Here is a 14047-nt window from a genome sequence, read left to right as displayed (position 1 = left end):
CTACTTTGACGTTTGCAATATTCGCTGCAGCCTGAAACTAGGCCCAGCTTAATAAACATGTCCGCTCACATTAAGGCGCTTTGCATTCAGGTAGCTGGCTAAGCGGACACAAGCAATGGTTGCAGGGAGGGAGTAGGAATCGGCTTTTGGTAAATTGGAGGCTGAATTGAGCCTCGCAGACTAGAATCCTGACAAACATTTTATTTTCCTTGTAAGAGCAGATGACTTGGGAGTCTTTGAATTATTGCAAGAGAGCTTGCGTGGACACAATCAACTTTTTAAAGTTTGCTTTTAATTAGTCTCTAATTGTCTGGTTTAATAAGTATCGGGCTGGCAGATCAGTGTGTCTGCTGACAGCAAGTGTTCCATGTATTAGTTGCTAGAAGTTGGGGCGGGGGGGGGGGGGGGGGGGGGGGGGGGGGGTAAGGGTTACAATAGGGATCAACATGTCTCTAGGGCAGAGTGTGGGATTTGCACTTGTGTTTCTTTGCACGTCACGCAATAATATGCACATGTGCTTTTTTGTTTATGTGCAGAGAGCCTGATGTAAGTACTGTAGATCTTCATGTTAGATGGGGGATGGGTCTGTTATGGACAGAAAACATACCCCCATCCTCTGTGACCCTGCAGCCTCACTCCCTACAGCTATATATTTTTTTCTGCTCCCCATCACACAAACACACACACACATACTCCCTCTAGCCCCCCTTAGGTTGCTGGGGGAAGAGCAGGGAAAACCAGAGCCTGCAAGAGAAGGGAAGGGGAGGGGTGTGTGTGTGGGGGGGCAACCAGGGGAGAACCTGCCCTGGTTCAGCCTTCTGAAGCTCTTCTCGTCAGGGTGACAGATCCGCGGTGACACCAGCACTAGAGGAAACTGCATCGAGCTCAGGGGGTGGGGATGGACCACCATCATTTGCCCTCCGTTAATGCTAGTCAAGCTATTTTTCATGCTGGCCAGGAGAGAGGGGCTGAAGTATAATTAATTTGATTATCATATGGCCTAATGCGGCTGACAGCAGACGAGGGGGGTGACTGAGTGTTGGGGAGAGTAAGGCTCGCGTTGAGGAAATATGAAATATGCATTTAAATGCGTGACGCCCCAGCAAGATTTGGCAGGTAATATGTTTGCCTCAGAGAATGGTAATGATTTGTTATTTAAAGTAGTAGCAGTGTAAGTAAACACATGAGAGGGGGGGAAAAAAGGTGAAATCCAAAACATGTCTCATACGTCTAGTCATGAGTTTTGACTGACAGCCGGCATGATTGAATCTACAGTATCAGAAAACACCACTCCCTATTCGCCTGAACAACGAATATGTTAGCATGTTGTTTCATATTCATTCACCTTGAAGTTATGTGTGTCTGGGTCCTTGTCATGGAAGACTGACACACACACACAGACACACACACAGCCTGCTTGGTGGGTTATTTGGAAAGGTTGGCTAATTATACAGCGTTTTGTCTGTCTTTGCAAAAGGCTCTGTGCTCTTTGGTGGGCATTTGGCCTGATGTATTCCCTGTGGTGCTATATTGCAGGATGTGGCGGCGAGAGCTTTGCCCCATGGTAGTTGTCCTTGCCAGAGCGCCATTGACAAGATGACTGAGGAGGTGAAATATGCTGATCAAGTCGAAGACAACCAGCACAAATTTACATCAAATTGTGACCTTAGTTGTCAGAGGGGCCACGGTGAGATTCATTTGTTGTGATACACACACATGCTGACATGCATGCATGAGTGTGTATTTATGTCTATGTGTGTCAGATGTTATCTTTGTTTGGCGCGTGCTCCTTGGATCTGTGTCATATGCATCCAGCATCATGATTCTAGTCTATGAATGACTGTTTGACACGAGCTGTCATTTTAGACAGTCTCTGAATGAATTTTTCTGCTGGCATAAATCACTTATGCTTTACCTTTTAAACAACATATGATTATAAATTAAGTCAAATGCACACTTCTATTCAATTGTCTTAAAAGTTTTGGTCAAGCAGGATACTTAAGATGACCATTCCTGGTGCTACTCAAAGGACTTGTGGAAATTCAAACCTGTAAATACTTTTCTTCATGGTATTGTAGCCCTTCCGACAGACATCCCTCCATCCTGCTCATCACGAAGCTCCAGAGGTTATCAGTGGATCTCCGGCATCAATGGGCTCCAGAGTCAAGACCCCGGGATTGAGTGCCAGACATTGGCAGCTTTCACACTGCTGCAAAGTAAGAAAAGGTGTCTAAAAAGAGTCTGGGGGAGAGAAGAGAGTGAAAACTTTATTAAATCATGGTCTACCAGGTTTGCTTTTAGATATCTTACTTAAACATCTTCATGCTAGAAACACAAGGTTTTTTCCTTTTAAAATTACTGAAATAAAAACTCACACAATTATATTTACCTTTTTAAAACTTTTTTTTTTCTCTTGACTCAACGAAAAGTCACATCTTTGATATAATTTGAGCAGGTTCCCCAGTCCTTACTTCCAGTAAGGATTACCGTAATGGTAAACAGCCAGTTTTTCTCTCTCATGGGCGTCTTTCTTTCTCCTTGCTGTTTTAGCTAGACAAACACTAGAATAAGCAGCAGAGTTTGAGAACTTGTTCCTCTCTCAGAAGTGCTTGTCAACTCAGCAGGCAAACCCTGTGTGCCAAAGACTCTGTCAAAAAAGAATAGGATACCGAGCTGTCCGCCAAACAAGGACAAGCATTTCGAATGAATCCAAAATCAAGACTTTTTGAGCACATACACGCACACACAGCGCAGGCGTGTTGGGCGAGTTATCGCTTTTGCCCTGCAGAAGTTTAAAAAAGTGCGCACTTCTGCAGTGTATTTTATTTTTTTCTCCGTCTCTCTTTTTGATGGAGATAGAAGAGCAAAAGATGAAAAGCATATTTAATGTTTATGGTGGTGCTTGGCTGAGCAGCTTTCACAGTGCAGAGACAATATTAAACAAGTTAATATTTAATGAACAGCCTCTTTGTATGAGGGCAAAGTAGTCTGAGACGCTGGTGTTGGCAAAGGAAAAACAAACTTGAAGCTCTCTCAGATGATTGTAGGGAGAGAGGCTTTGCTTTGAGCCCTTGTGCCTGCGTTTGCACCTAAAGCCTACGATGTGCACACATACTGTGCCAGACTGCTCTTGATAGATGAGGGCCACAATTACCATGTTGAAACAATAGATTTCAATGTCAGGCAAACGTTCTATGCTGTCCATCTTCTAAATAAAACAGTAAAAGCACTCAAATGACTGCATAGTTGGGTGAGTGTTGTTTCTAAACTAAACTAAACTAGGACATTGACACACTTCTGTTACTGTAATTTGTTTGATTTCACTGTTTCAAAAAAAGATAAAAAATGCTCTCTGTGTCCAGATGAATTGGAAAGCAGGAGTTGGAAGATGGAGAACATCGTCTTGGTTCATCTGTATGTAAGGAACATGGAGGACTTTGTGTCTCTGAATGCAGTCTACAAGAAACACTTTGACATAAACCCTCCAGCCAGGTAAAGTTGGAAACAGTCATGCAGAAATGTACCACGCTGCCTTCAGTTTCTCATCAGTTCATTTTATTATTACAACACTCAACACAACATTTTGTGTTTTGTTTTCACGTAGGGTGTGTGTCCAGGCGCCTCTACCAGCCGGTCAGCTGCTGCAGATGGACTGCCTGCTCCATGACTGGACCGAGCCCCTGGAGGAAGGCTGCTTCAGGCAGAAAGAAGCCCTGCACGTCCAAAGCTTGTCCCACTGGGCCCCAGCTAACATCGGCCCGTACAGCCAGGCCCTCAGGGTAAGGCTGAAAAACCTCCAACGGGGGAAAGTGGAATGCTGATGGGGAGCAACGCTGCGTTTAAATTTGGTGGCAGCTCCAAGGAAAGAGAATACATAAGAAAGTCTAATATTTTAAGTAGGGCTTTAGTTAGATGCAACTTCCATTGTCACTGTTTTGAGGTTACATATTTGTTGTCAGTGGAGAAAAATAGATTTGATTTATCGTGTGAAACTCACATTTGAGCAGCTGGAACATTTATACGTAATGAATAGACAGCCCATTTAGTGTTTTAAGATATTTATTAGAATACTCAATGTTATTTTTTAGAAGTCATTTTATGTTTATGCATAACCCTGATGGGACACCTTGAGGACAGGATGGGACATGTTTTTCTTAATAATTTCTTTCCCCTGTCTCAGTCCTGTTTTTCTTGTAAATGGTTTGTTTACTGATCAAGAGCATTATTGCAAATTGCATTATTTTTCCATGTGGAACGGAGCTAAAAAATAAGTTCCATTTATGGGACTTGAGAGGTTTTAGTGGTGGCTTAGTGAGGGAGGGACGAGGATTTACCTGCTGAAGTGTCCAACTCGCTTTGGATATTTTATTTTGCTTTGTCATGGTTTGCTTTGTCATGGTTTGCTTTTACAGGGCGAATGCAGTGTCTCAGCTTCCCAGCACCACTTGGTTGTGCATTTCTTTTGTCTCTTACAGATATCTTTTACACATAGATGAACGTGTGTAGAGGCATCTGATGGTTGTTTTTGACACTGTTTTCATTAATGCTTTGTCTATATGTGTGTATATATGTGTCACTTTCATAGTGGGCAGCGTGTGTCTACTTTTGCACTTGTTTGTAAAGCTGCATTTCGAACATCTTTCATATTGTTGCCGACCCAGAAAGAATGCAGAATTCAAAGGCAGAGCAGAGGAAGTGTGGGCCGCGGTTGCACGGTTGGCTTGGTGTTGTGTTTACCCAGTGTGTATTATATGGGATTACACTTGTCAAGGTACTGTCAACAAGGATAGTGTCCATCTCCTCCACACTGTCCTTGATCCTGCAGCCAAATCCGCCTATGAGTGAGAACATGTGTGGATTAGCCATTCGTTCAGAGCTTGACGGCATATCTTAGCAGTGTGTCACTGAAGTTCAGTTTAAATTCCCGAGATGCATCCTACAGAGTCAGGTTTGCTTTTAACATGCCAGCAGTGTTTGATTTCCTCAATGGAGTCTCATTGAGACATGAAATTGAAGTCAGCTGTGTGCATGCACTGTTGCCTCTGGAAAACAGTCTAATCTCTCATTCCTCTAATTATCATTCATATTCATAGCAATTTGAGAAAACAATGAGAGCAGTTTGCTTGCTCAGAGCTGTGCATGGCACTTCGCACGACCCCTGCGTGGTCTCTCAATGTGTCTACGCCTCCTCCACGCTACAATGACTTAATTTGATCAAAAATGTATTAACAACTCCTCAGTGCAGCTAGAGAGTTTTACATATTGATACAATTACCCCCTTGCTGTGAGCGAGCATGCATTCTTTGCTCATCTCTCACCAGTACCACATCGTCTCCATCTAAACGACAGTTTTGCTTGGCGACTGTTGCCGTGTGTCATCATAGCGACAGGGATCTGGCAAAAAAAAAATGTTGTTTGAGACCACTGGAATGGTCCATATTCATTTTCTGTGGAATTAGTAAATAAAAGATCAATACAGCTACATTTAAGAATCAATCTGTGATCTTAAGTAAATATAAAGAATGCACTCATTTGTATGTAACAGAAATCCTTTCCTGATGCTGACTGTGATGATCCAGCAACTGAAGCTTTAAAAGGATAGATTCAATCTCACTTGCCTTTGTTACTTCATTGTTTTTCAATCAGACACAGTTTAGTAAGGCTCACCATTTGAATGCAGTTTAGTCAAATGGGGATATAAACAAATAAATGGAATGTTTACTGTCCAGCTGCATTGAAACCAGTTTATTCTCGCGTCTGCTGGTTTGAGAGGCAGCACATGGCAGGTGACAGAACATAGCCCTGCAGAACTTAATTGCAGTGGGGTCTCTACATGGAGATCTGCCACTGGTGGAGGTAAAGAGAACTGGGTTACAGGCTGGCATGTGATGGATGCTGGACTTTCAAACTCCATCCATCTATTCATCTGTCTGCTTGGCTTGTCATGTCTCTCAGCGTCAGCTCTCGGAAATGGCAAGCTGACTGAATGTCGACTTGGCCTGGCAAGCTGACAGATTCAGATTTGATGTGATTTAAAGAATTAGTTAACCTTTATAATGTCAAAGCTGTAGGGGGGGGGGCTCTTGGTGTATTGCATGTGGATATATAATACTGACTCGGTTTAGTTTAAAGCCGCAAGCTACAGATACGAAAACTGTAATTTAATTTATGCTCTGTTTTTACACTGCTTCATATTGTTCTGTGCCTGACTGACACATGTTTAGAGGCAGCACCATATTATTTATTGGAGTGTAATTATATAACATCGTTTGTGAGTGTGGAAGCTTTAAAGTTGTAGCTGCTAGCTTATTGTTTCGTTGTCTTATTTATGAGGTATCTACAGCAATTTTTTCGGTTGTTTTTTAGAGGGAATATTTACGCAGTCTTACTTATTTATTTTAAATTATAAGCAATATCGCTCTTTTGTTACACCACTCAATTTATTAGAAAAAAACAAAAGGTTTTTTTTTTTTCTTTGGAGATCCACTTTTGTAGCAAAGTATCAAAGTTAATTCTATCAGTAGAGCAAAAGCCAAGTAATGGCATGCTTTTAAAGGAAATAAAAGCTATTGCGGCATTTTCTATCAGTAACGAGAGGGAGCATTTTAAGCGATTCTTTTGCATTAACATAACAGGGAAAATCGTATGGTTCAAGGTTTTCTTTTAGCCATCAGTTTACGACATTTTTCAAAAGAAATGCATTTGCACTAATGACAGAGGATTATACCAATAAGCTGGCAGACAAATTGAATTGGTCTATCATCTCATAAAGTCGGTGTTAGCATCAGTGGTGTTAGCCTCTCAAACAGCATGAATCTATTCTTTTTTTTCACGTCTATTTGAATTAACGCTGCCTATTTGGTTACATTCCCTTTGGAGGCCCATTTATAGAGGTAAACACAAAAGCCAAAGCAGGTCTGAGCAGAAGGACCATCAGTTGAATGGTTGTTAAACATCTCCTCTTTCCTGTTAAGGTAAGTGGCTCACCCCTGGGATATTTACTGGGAAATTATACTCACTGATCAGATTCTGCGGGGTGTGTTTAGGGAGCTGACTGCAGCAGCCTCGGGTGGCCATTGAGCACCAACCCCTTGCTTCGGCCCCCTAATTGTGAGTGACAGTCAATATTGTGGGAGATTGTCTTGCACAAGTCTGCGATAGGATTTGCATTGGATTTTGAAAATTGCCAAAGTGGACGGTGAGGCATCAGGTGGGAAATGGATCCGACGCCGCCTGTTAACATGAGAGGGAGGAGTGTGTATCGGTGGATGGTAGAGTTTGAATAATCTTCTTCCAGGAGTTGAGATATCTAAAAACAATGGGCTGAACTTTGTCCAGCCCTTTAACGAGAAGTTGAGAGGTCAGGCACTCACTGAGTTAGAGTGAGGTGGGCCACCCAAATTGTACCAAATAGAGAGCGACTTATGGAAAATCATATGTAGAACTTTCTGCTTCGTTGAAGCCTCTGTTTGATTTTCTTAATATCAATTACAACACACTGTGAAGTCTTTTATGACCTGTTATTTAAGCAGTTTCTTTTCTAATGTTATTGACTCTTAAGAGCAATAGAAAGCGGAAGATGAGAGAAATGGGGCTGAAATGTGATAACGGTCTAACTCTAAATTGAGGATAGACATTGTGGTAATGCAACAACAGCTAAAACCGCTGGCTCACAAAAGCATCTCACAGACAATACATACCAATCATTTTCCGTCTTTGTTTTATGTGCAGCGTGCTGATGCATTACAGCATTTTTAGTTTGAAATGTTAGCGTAAAAAAGAGTGATGAATAGCAGAAATTAAGGTAAGTGCTATAGTTTTACAGTTTGTTGCCACTCGCACTGCTGTAAAAAAAAGCCTGCAAGCAAGATTCAGCAACCTTTCATCCGCTACTACAACAGATACCCCCCCCCTACCCAAACTTACTCAGCCTACATCTAGAAACTATATCTACTCCAATTACAATAGAAGAGCAATTAGCTGAAAAAAAACTGTGTGCTCATGTATCCGCGTTCAGGGAGGTATTCATGCAGCACGAAGAGATTAATTAGGACATTTAACTTCATTTCAAATACAACAAAATTAATCCCATAAAATACGAGAGATCTCGGAGGAGGTGCCTGTCAGGATCTGACGCCTCTCCCCTGTTTGCCATAATCTATTAAAACCTTGCTTTTATCTCACCTCTCCCCTGTCATACTTTATGGATTTTTTCATAAACATCGCCCATACTTCACAAATGTCTCAATTTTCTAGTCTATTAACATTACTTCAAAGGCGCTTGATAAAAGAGGAGGGCATGCATGAAATAATGCACCAATAATATGAAATGCTGGAGGCTAGAACAGTAGGGGCGGCTCTCCACCATGCACGCTCAGACAATGCAAGGGATGTTATCAACTTTAATAAAAGAACAAATGATCACTTCCAACTAAGCATGAGGCGGAGGGTAGGGCAAGGAGGGAGGGGTGGGGCCAAGAGGAGAAGAGTTGTCGAGCAATTGAGCTGATGAAAAATGAGGTCTTGAAGTCTCAGCGGTTTGAGCAGTTGTGAGATTGAAGGCTATTCAAAGCGGCTGTTTTTAGCACACGTAGTTGCTTGCTTCTTGTTGCAGCAGAGGATGTTCACAGAGATTTGATTTTCCTTTTCGTTTCACCGAAGGCACAAGCAGAAAAGGCTCGTTGTTTCTTTTCCTGAATGCTCGAATTGCGCGCAATGAGTCGAACCTTTTGTCTGAGGATAGTCGGGAGGTTTTGACTGACAGTCGAGCTTCACCTTAGAGCCTTTCCCCAGCTATCACCGATTCAACTCCTATCTCTGCACATCACCTGAGTCTATCTCCGTAGGCTTGTTCCCAAACACCAGGGTCAACTGTCTTCACTTGAATTGGACACATAGGGTACGCACTGATCAAACCCAGTAAGACCTGACCATAGAGACGCTTCTGCTGTACGCCCTGAGGCCAAGTCTTACAGAGACACACACAGATATACACCTGTATGTTCTTTGTGATGGGCTCTGACTGTGTGACAAGGTGGGCTGGTTTTGTCGTTAAAAAGGGTCATGGGTGAGTCACTGTAATACATTTATGACTGACAGGAAGGCCATGAGTCATTGATTTGACAGTGGAAATAAACAAAATAGGCAACAAAATCTTATTTGTACCTAAATATTTGCCGGTGGCTGGTGTTAATTTATTTATTTTTTCCTTGTCTGCCTGCAACATTTACACATGCCAGAGTGCAACCACAACAGGACTTCCTACCTCCTCTTCTAACACAGCTCCGCATCCCAAGAAATAAATCTGCTTTGACACATGGTCCACGCTTCGTCTTGGGACAGTGCTGGAATTGCTGGATGGGGGATGGGAACTTGTGCCTCCGAACGCAGACACGTATATGCAAGAGGTCAAATCACACCACCTTTTTAATCTGATGAGGGGGCAGTTTTAGGGGAAGTGGTAGACGGCAACATGGGTAATTATGTAGCTTCCAACCTATCCCTCCCAGGCCCTTGTCTTCACTCTCTCTCTGTTACTGTGACGGCGTGGAGGCTGACCTGTCATGGTGGTACTCATTTTCAGAAGGGATAGCGTCCTTTGCTATAGTATCCTGTGCTGCAGCACCACGTGGGCAGAGGCTGGTATCAGCTTGTACCAGGCGAGGACAGGGGAAGGACTGGATCTGTCAGAGTGCATCGGCTCTAAGGCAGTCGCATTCGCCTGCACTGTGCCTCTGCCTTAGCTCCTGCCACACTCCCACTCATTAATGGGCCCAGCCCTGACAACTGATCCTAATTGTCTTTGAACAGCTCTTCATGTATTATTGGTGCCTGACTGCATTGGTTCATGTCAACAAACCATGGAGAGTCGGGACAGGATAGCCGCAGCCATCGTCCCCCTCTTTCATTCACGTACATGCACACAGTTGACAGACAAAACAAACGTGCAGATACACATCTAAGTATTTATACGTAGTATGTGTGTGTACACACAGGCAGATTTACTACTACAGTCATCTTTGGGGGTCTGTGGTGAACAGATCCCCTACATAAGTCAGTAGCCTCTGCCGATTTAGATTTAAGTAGACTTTGCGTAAAAAGCTTTATGTTGCTTTTTTGTGTGTTTCTGTAGGGACTGTTCCAGAACATTTAATGACGTTTAAATTGATGTAATCAGTTATAGTTGTTGAACGTCATTACATTTGATCGATCTTGTGTGCTGCTTTTTAATTTGAGAGAGCCACGAGCTACGTTGGTGTGTATGTGTGTTTATATGAGAGCATCCTTGTTTGCTTCTCACTTTGTCACAGCTGATGAGCAGTGGAGGGGTGAATGGTTCAGAGACATCAAGAAGGCATCTGAAAAGCGTCATGTAAAGATCCCACCACCGCAGACATCTGCCAAGACATTCGCGCTATTACAATTGCAATCACAAACACTCAGTCAAAACACATCAATTATTTGTTGTCCCATGTGTGAATTATTACCCCATATCCAACTATTTACTTCCCATTTCACCCCTCTATTTAAATACAGAAAAGGAAGAGGTGGAATGCCTTGGCTTTTTGTTTGTGGAATGAAATGACTGAATACCAAATGCATAGATAAAAAGCATAGCGGCGTGTCCTGTCCACTCCCATCACTGTCTAAGAGAGAAAAGATGTATGACCATCCCATTACTATGGTAACTAGCCACTATATTCAGAGCTGCCCGGGTGTGTTTTTTTTTTCCCCTACAGTGACGAGGAGGCATAGCTGACAGGGCCAGCGCACACGGTTGACACACACACAGCCAAACACAGATAGGGAGGATCTACAAAAGGTTTTCTTGTGAAATCTACACGTGTGGTAAAGATAGATGGAACAAAACAGGGCCACCACCCACGCATGGTATTCTGCTGACATAGAGACAATAATGAAGAGGAGCTTTTTAAAAAAAAAAAAAAAAAGAAGAAGTGAAATCCGCTACCTGAACATATTTTTCTTTTTGGGTGATAAACTGAATTGAAAATCTGTTAGTTTAGCACAGTATAAATGCTGAAATAAAGAGAAATCATGACCGATCACACTGACAGACAGAAGATTTATAATATTCTAAAACCACCAGAAGCTTGCAGGTTGGAGATGGTAGACGGTGCAGCAGGTGACTCTTCTGAAAAGCACTTTGCTGCAGTCAGCGCATTTTAGAAAACTGTCGTTTCAAATGACTTTTGCAATTAATGTACCTTTTGTTTATATGATTCCACACATTAAAGTGGCAGTCATCGACCGGTCAGAAATGATTACCACCTCCACATGCAACAGGGTGGTAGCATCACCACTGCGTCTACATTTATTAAGGGATTTATTCAGCAGCACTACAGATGACTCGGGAGACAGTTTGTGTTGATATTTCATTTAGTTCTGACCTAGTTTCACATGGAGCGACTATTCAAAGTATAAACTTCTAACCTTGGTCGTTCAAGTTTTTCCAACGTTGTTGTCATCAAAGTATGCTTTGCTGCTTTAATGAAAACTGCTGCGGATAAATAATATACAGCCTCCTTTTTTTTTTTTTCTTTGGATATGTCAGCATGTTCGCTGCTAATATATATTTATTGTTGATACTGTAGATTTATAATGTAAGGGGATGTCTGCCCTGCAAGTATAGGCAATGTAATGAAGTGGAGATGTTCAGGGTAAGAGTTCTTTCAATATGATATGGACTACACAATATTTACTTCTTGTTAAAATTTATTGACTTGGAAGCGATACACAGACACAAATGTTGATATTTGCTGTATTTCTCATCAAGGATTCCGCACATTTTATGAACACCATACATTATCAGTCCACTGTATTGCAAATATTATTATCTCTGGGTGTGTGTCTATATATATATATATATATATATATATATTCACACAGTTGTTTTTTTTTCAATTACAGACTACCTCTAAGACTTCTAAACATGCATTTCTAATGCGACTAGTTTTTCTTTTCCGATTTGAGTTTTTTTTTTTCAGTCTTTATATTCTTTCTAACGCTTTTATTCTTAGATGAAATTTTCAGTTTTTAATGTATAAATACATTTTGAAAAAAAAACAAAACACTCTAGATATTGAGATAGAATCCTCAAATACTACATCATTTTTAGACCATTTTGCCTTTAATTTTCCAAGTCACTTGTTGGGAATATTTTTGAAAAAGTAAAGATACTTCTCATGCCGCCAGGCAAGCCTTGTCCACGGTGCGAGTGGAGACAGCCACCATTGCTGATGATCTCTTAACCTTTTTAATGCAGCCATACTGCCATCTGTTGAAAAGAAGCGGGACTGCGTTTCTTTTGCTCGTCTTGTCTCCTGTGCCATATTTTTGCCTTTCTGTTACACATATTTAGTTAGTGGGTTGTTTGTCTTTTATTTGTAGATACTAAAACTGCACACTGTGTCAAGTACAAGAGATAAAGCATCAGCAAGGCAAGAATGAGAGTGTTGTCTCCGTCGCAGTGTCCTCTGGATGTGGACACAGAGGAGCCATCCCATTAGACCAGGAGCTTAATGTTGCTGAATAGTTATGAACCTTCACACTGTCTCATGATGACTAAATATTTCACTCTGTGGTCTGATCTTGCATATAGACACACATATATATAAATACATATGTCCATATATGTACACAGACTGATTTAACCACCCCTGATGGCATTTTAATGATCAGTCTATCTGTCTTTTTACTTTTGACATTATTCTTTTGTGCCCAGGTTAGGGAGGTGCTGCTCATAACAGCCAAACTAAGAGATGCAGCCTCACAAAAAGGATAAGAAAATATGAAAAGACAGAAGAGACGAGATGGTCACAGCTGGGAAGGGAGACGGAATGGGGGGATGAGGGTTGCAGTTTCAGCATCATTCAGTCAGACAACATGCCCCTCAGCTGAAACAGCGAGACCCTCCCCGATTCTCTCGAATTAGGGAGATTAACAGGAAAGCACATAATGCAGGATGATGGAATTTGTCATAATTTGCATTGTCCTGGAAAGATTCGGCTTGATAGAGCGATGCATGGAGGGTCTTGTCATGTCCCACGGGCAGGTCATAGAGGAAGCTTGGCAGAAATGATTTTTGCGATATGTGCATCAGTCGTAAAAGCCTCACAACCAATTTGTCAAAAAATGTGAGGTCGGGACGGTTGAAGGCAGCAGGGCATTTTGCCTAACGCAATGAACAACCATGCCCTTCCATCACTCTTCATCCACTGCCCGACTCTGGTGTGGTACAGTATTCCAGTGCAGCAGACGATTTCATTACGTCAGCTTTGGGTATTTGTTATGTTTTATTTGATCATATTTCTTGACTTTTAACGTAATCTTTGCACCAGTAAATTCACCCAAAAAACACAAGACATGTCAATTTGTATTTAAAGTATTTTATTGCATTTCTTTCTTATTAAGTTGGAAAGATTCATTCCTTTGCTTATTAATGCCTGTTGACTTTGACATACATTTCCCTTAGCATTCAGCAGTCAGGCTCCTCTGACCTTGGTCATAATACTGATGGGCAGCTCCAGACCAACGTAAAGATGACCACAGCTGGAACGACACTTTTACTGCTCCACACAGTTCAGCGTCTGTGGAGATAACATGTACAGGCAGAAAAGAAAGGGATAAACAAGCTTAGAAAAAGTTGGGGGTAGGGGAATTGTTGGTGTCTCTCAGACTGACCACACAAAAATAACTCATTTTAGTTTTGTGATTTTTTTATTTTATTTTTTATGATTTTTTTTATTTTATTTTTGTCAGCTAAGCCGTGATAATTAACTTACACGTATGGTTTGCTTTTTCTGGATATACAGCTATATATATACTCATATATATATGTGTATATCTATATATATTTATATATATATCGATATATATACAGTTTTAGAACCGAGATAATGCATTTGGAAATGCCTTATACTTGCCTTTTCCTTGTACACTTCATATGGCTATTTATGTCGCAGTTTAAGTTACACTGATGTTGTGTGACAGTTGAGCATGCAGGGGTTAGGCTCAAACTGGAGCACAA

The 14047-nt window shown here is 41.5% G+C and overlaps 1 protein-coding gene across 2 annotated transcripts in view; it reads left to right on the top strand.

The window, feature by feature from the left end:
* The window catches only part of dph6 (diphthamine biosynthesis 6), a 54168-nt gene that overhangs the window by 24047 nt on the left and 16074 nt on the right, over positions 1 to 14047 (top strand). The window contains exons 9-12 of one of the 2 annotated variants that reach the window (XM_072365451.1): positions 1537 to 1687; positions 2091 to 2216; positions 3363 to 3492; positions 3605 to 3779. In XM_072365451.1, coding sequence (XP_072221552.1) covers positions 1537 to 1687; positions 2091 to 2216; positions 3363 to 3492; positions 3605 to 3779 — 582 coding nt within the window. Of the gene's footprint in view, positions 1 to 1536; positions 1688 to 2078; positions 2217 to 3362; positions 3493 to 3604; positions 3780 to 14047 lie in introns of both variants that reach the window. The other variant, XM_072365450.1, reaches the window with a different exon arrangement.

This window comes from Leuresthes tenuis, unplaced genomic scaffold, assembly GCF_036924035.1.
Source record: "Leuresthes tenuis unplaced genomic scaffold, fLeuTen1.0.hap1 SCAF_15, whole genome shotgun sequence".
Classification (NCBI taxonomy): Eukaryota; Metazoa; Chordata; class Actinopteri; order Atheriniformes; family Atherinopsidae; genus Leuresthes; species Leuresthes tenuis.
The sequence above is the reverse complement of the archived record's forward strand: the minus strand, read 5'-3'. Positions and strand labels throughout refer to the sequence as shown.